General features: G+C 40.1%; 1 protein-coding gene across 1 annotated transcript in view; it reads left to right on the forward strand.

Annotated features, from left to right (window-relative positions):
- The window catches only part of LOC105272274 (transcription factor HES-1-like), a 200,646-nt gene extending 199,012 nt beyond the window's left edge, over nucleotides 1-1,634 (forward strand). Inside the window, exons 9-11 of the mRNA XM_011314330.1 lie at nucleotides 1,081-1,224; nucleotides 1,289-1,306; nucleotides 1,413-1,634. Coding sequence (XP_011312632.1) covers nucleotides 1,081-1,224; nucleotides 1,289-1,306; nucleotides 1,413-1,460 — 210 coding nt within the window. The 3' untranslated portion in view covers nucleotides 1,461-1,634. The remainder of the gene's footprint in view (nucleotides 1-1,080; nucleotides 1,225-1,288; nucleotides 1,307-1,412) is intronic.
- Nucleotides 1,635-4,541: the final 2,907 nt, after the last annotated feature.

Below are 4,541 nucleotides of genomic sequence, written 5' to 3' on the forward strand. Positions count from 1 at the left end.
GGAGTTGGTCTGCGGCGCGGCCTTCGGTTCCTTCCAGGTTTTTAGGCCCTTCAGTTCCCTTATAGCTCACACTAACCGTCAATTCGGCAGGGCAGGCGAGGGCCAGTCCCATACCTCTATGTTTCCAGCCCTTAACCTGCCCCACTTCTCCGTCGGCCGTTCCTCTATCCGCCACCTGTGGACGCCCCCGATTTGCGCTCAACCTCGTCCCTGTCGTCTCGTTTATAGAGCACGTTGAGGGACGTTCGAGAAATATTAGGTTATTTAGGTACTTAATTTCAAGTGAACTAAAATTTTTAATTTGGTTGTTATATTTAAATCATTAAATTATTAACAATCGATTCCAATTGTTCAAGAGTAATTCACAAATATGAGGTTATTTAGGTAATTAATTTTAACTGAACTAAAATTTTTAATTTGATTATAATATTCCAATCATTCAATTATTAACAATCGATTCCAATTGTTAAAGAGTAATTCACAAATATTAGGTTATTTAGGTAATTAATTTCAAGTGAATTGAAATTTTTTATTTGGTTGTTATATTTAAATCATTAAATTATGAACAATCGATTCCAATTGTTAAAGAGTAATTCACAAATATTAGGTTATTTAGGTAATTCATTTTAACTGAACTAAAATTTTTAATTTGGTTGTTATATTCAAATCATTAAATTATTAACAATCGATTCTAATTGTTGAAGAGTAATTCGCAAATATTAGGTGATTTAGGTAATTAATTTTAACGCTATCGCGTATCTTGATTTGATTTCGTGGGTTCCTTCTTGGTCCCGTATTTTATTTATTAATGTATATAAGATTGAATGATATGATATGAATGAGTGATTGAATTGCAAACTTAGGGATCCGCAACACTAAGATGATAATTTCTGTTCGGTCGTCTTCGGACATAATTGATCTTTTTTCATTCTTGTACTTGTTGCTCTTGATGCATTTAAAATTGTTTGATATTTCGTATTAATTTCGTTCATAGAATATTACGCTGTATTGAATCATTTTGGATTGAATTTGTGTTAGAATCAATATATTTGAATTTGTATTAGTTTGAATTCATAATAGTTTCAGGTTCTCCGGCGTGATGACGTGGCAATGGCTATTTGGACAATAAGCGGCAATTGCTCGCTTGCTGATATGGGACGATACTTATGCGCTGCAGTGGAACTGTCAAGGATAATTTTGACACGTGGGGTTATGTTGGCCCTGGTAAGTAATGTTGACTCTTATTATTACAGAATTGTATGTATTAATATGCTCTCTCTTTTTGCAGGATTGTCTGGATTTCCCAGTATGCAGGTTTCTCTGTTTACAACGGCAAATATGCAATTAATTATTCTAATTATTTATAACCATTTTTAGCGAGGTGATTTATTATTCTCGGTTTCTATTTTCAGATATTCTTGGAGATCACGGGAGCATTGAAATGTTTAATGTCCGATTGAATATATATTTGCATTTTGAGGATTTCTAAAACGTGAGGAGAAATGGAGTCTATTTATTGTCATTTGTTATAAGGTTGTGTGCAACATCAATGGGCAATTTGATATTTTTAATATTTTTAGTCTCATTTATTCCTTCTCATTTCTCAATTATTCATGTATTTCTAATCAATAAAATGTCCCTTCAACTCGTGATTTTGAGTGTTTTTACATTTTGTTTGTATTTTCTGAATGACCACTGATTTTTCCCCGTAAATTTGGGATTTTCCCCCGATTTGATAGACACTTGCTCATTGCTACGAAATACTTATTTTGTGAATTGTTTTTTGCATTTTGAATGTGTTTTCATGTACGGTACAAAAAATAGATCAGTGGTTATTCATGGGTCATAGCCTGGGATCATAAACGTTGGATGTATCAGTTTAAAGATAATTCTCGTAATAAAAAGGGAACACGTATGAATACGTGACACCTGTTCTGGTCTTCATGAATCTGGTCGCTTAAATTCTATTCCACGCGGTTAACTAGAACTCGGGCCAGTGTCAGAATTCGTAGATATGTTATACCAGCAAAGGCGTTTCCCACAGTGTTATGAACTCATTTCCTACCGATCGACCGCAACATTTCGAAAAATTTCCTTTGACCGATTCTGTGCCTCGGCTCTTTTGCACGATATGTAGGCTATAACATCGGAGTGAGGTCTTTCACGTACGAAGCGAAGCACTCCGTCACAGTTTCGCCGATTATTCAAAAATGACGCGTAACCGAGAGAATTTTACACCGAGGGCAATGGTATCGCGTGATGCGATCAAGCTTTTCTAGTCTCCAGGAATCTGGTCGATTAAATTCTGTTCGACACGGCTAACTGAAACTCGGGCCAGTGTCAGAATATGTAGATATGTCACACCAGCAAAGGCGTGTCTCAGAATTTTAAGAACGCCTTTCCCAACGATCGATGGCAACATTTCGAAAAACTTCCACAGACCGATGTTGTGCCTCAGCTCATTCGCACGATATCTCGACTATATTATCGGAGTGAGCTGATTCACGTGCGAAACGAAGAACTCGTTATCAGTATCACAGATTATGCAAAAATGTAATTATGCAAAAACTCGCCTAACCGAGTGAATTTTTCAGCAATGCAAACGGTATCGCGTGAACTGTTCGGCCTTTTCTGGTCTCCAGGAATCTAGTCGATTAAATGCAGCTCCATACGGTTGACATAAAGTCGGGCCATCGTCAGAATACGTAGATATGTAACACCGGCAAAGGCGTTTCTCACAATGATAAGAACTCATTTCCTAACGGTCGACCGCAACATTTCGAAAAATTTCCTTCGACCGATTCTGTGCCTCAGCTGTTTCCCACGATATCCATCTCGATATCCTGTAATGAGCATCGGGGATGCCCGTTAGTTTCCCCAAATGATTAATAAAGAGAGAGAGAGAGCTCAGGGATACCAAAGTTATGTGAGAGTTGAAATAATCGTAATTTCCCCCTTCGGGGTGGGTTAGAAATGAGTTAAAGGGGTGGTGGGTAGTCGATATTAGGATTTTCCCCCTAAGTGGTGGTTTTGTGGATTTTAAGGTTAAGGGTAGGGCAAGCTCTAGGTTATTTTAGGTCCGGCCCAAAAAGCCGGCGCTCCAAACGAAAGGGTTCCTGAGGGTTAGATGGTACGGGTGGAAGGCCGCATGGGGACACAAAAAACACCCCTACGGATTGCCAAGGGCTGTTACGGGTGGAAGGCCGTCCGGGGTAGAATCAACCTTCATCCCGACGGAGTGCCAAAAACTTTAGGATTAGTTAGGGGTGGAAGTCCGCTCGGGGTAAATCCACCCCTTACCTCAGCGGATGGCCAATTAAACGGATAAAATTACGGGTTAGTGAAATAATTTAATACGTTTAAGGTTAGTGATTTAGGTCTTCTAACTTCAGGAATCCAGGAGGAACAACCGAGAGAAAAGTACCGCGGAAAGAAAAATTTCTGGTTATGAGAATTAATTCAAATTTGAATCAATTCTCCCGCGAAGGGCTTGACCCCTAATAGGGTAGAGGGATCCACCAATCGACAGCCGATCGATTGGTAGGCGTGATTAGGGGGTCAGCGCAACGCGGCGCTGACCCCCCAAAATCAGTTCCGCGTTGACTGTGAAACACCACGCACGTGAGTGAAACAGTAAGTAGTGAGACGTGACGAGTGCACCAGCCCGAACATTGGATGATACCCACGATGGTTTGCGGTATTATTTTAGTTATTTCCCCGTTTTGGCGGCTCCCCAATAAATTATTGGCGGTCAGAGATTTCTCCGAGCCATGCAAATGAGCTCAGCTGTTCCCCCGAATTTGGGTGGTTTTTAGAGGACTGTTGGGAGGATTTTCCGAACGTATTCGGCGCGTGTTTTCCCCCAGTGCGGTTGGTGGGTTGTTAGTGAGGGTCTTTGGAATTTTAGGGGTTATTTTGGGGACAGAATTGCGGGTGAAAATGTTCCACGGCCAGAAAAGGGCCAGTGGATTGCCCTCATGGCGTGATCGAGACAGCCATCGAGTGGCACGTGCTACAAGTGAAATTAGCGCGCTAAAATTCAACGTGGCTACTAATTAGCATAGCGTGGTTAATTACCGATTTTTATGGGTATGATTTTGTGAGGATATTCGGGATACTGTTACGAGCCGTATGGCTCACGGTTTTCCGAAAACAACCCGGTGAATTTCGAGATTTTGTATTTTTAAGAAATGGGGATCTCCGATGGTGGATCAGCACTCACCGTTAACCGAGCGGTGGGGCGTAACGCTCTCTCTCTCTGACTCTCTTGAAATCTAGCCCAGGGAGTTTATATTCTTTGTTTTTGCCTTTTCTTTTTTTTGTCGTTTTTGAGTTTATTAAACATTCCTCGGATTATTGTTGGTCGATGTCCCTTGAGGCCACATTTCACCGGCGTCAGTTTGGGGGGTAATATTCCGTGCCAATTCAAATCTCAATGATACTTCAAAATAATTAAAATGAGAATAAAACTAAAATATCAATGATATTACAAAATAATTGAAAGGATAATACACCTTGGAGGTGAACTCAGTTATGTAAAT

Source organism: Fopius arisanus, unplaced genomic scaffold, assembly GCF_000806365.1.
Source record: "Fopius arisanus strain USDA-PBARC FA_bdor unplaced genomic scaffold, ASM80636v1 scaffold00153, whole genome shotgun sequence".
NCBI lineage: Eukaryota > Metazoa > Arthropoda > Insecta > Hymenoptera > Braconidae > Fopius > Fopius arisanus.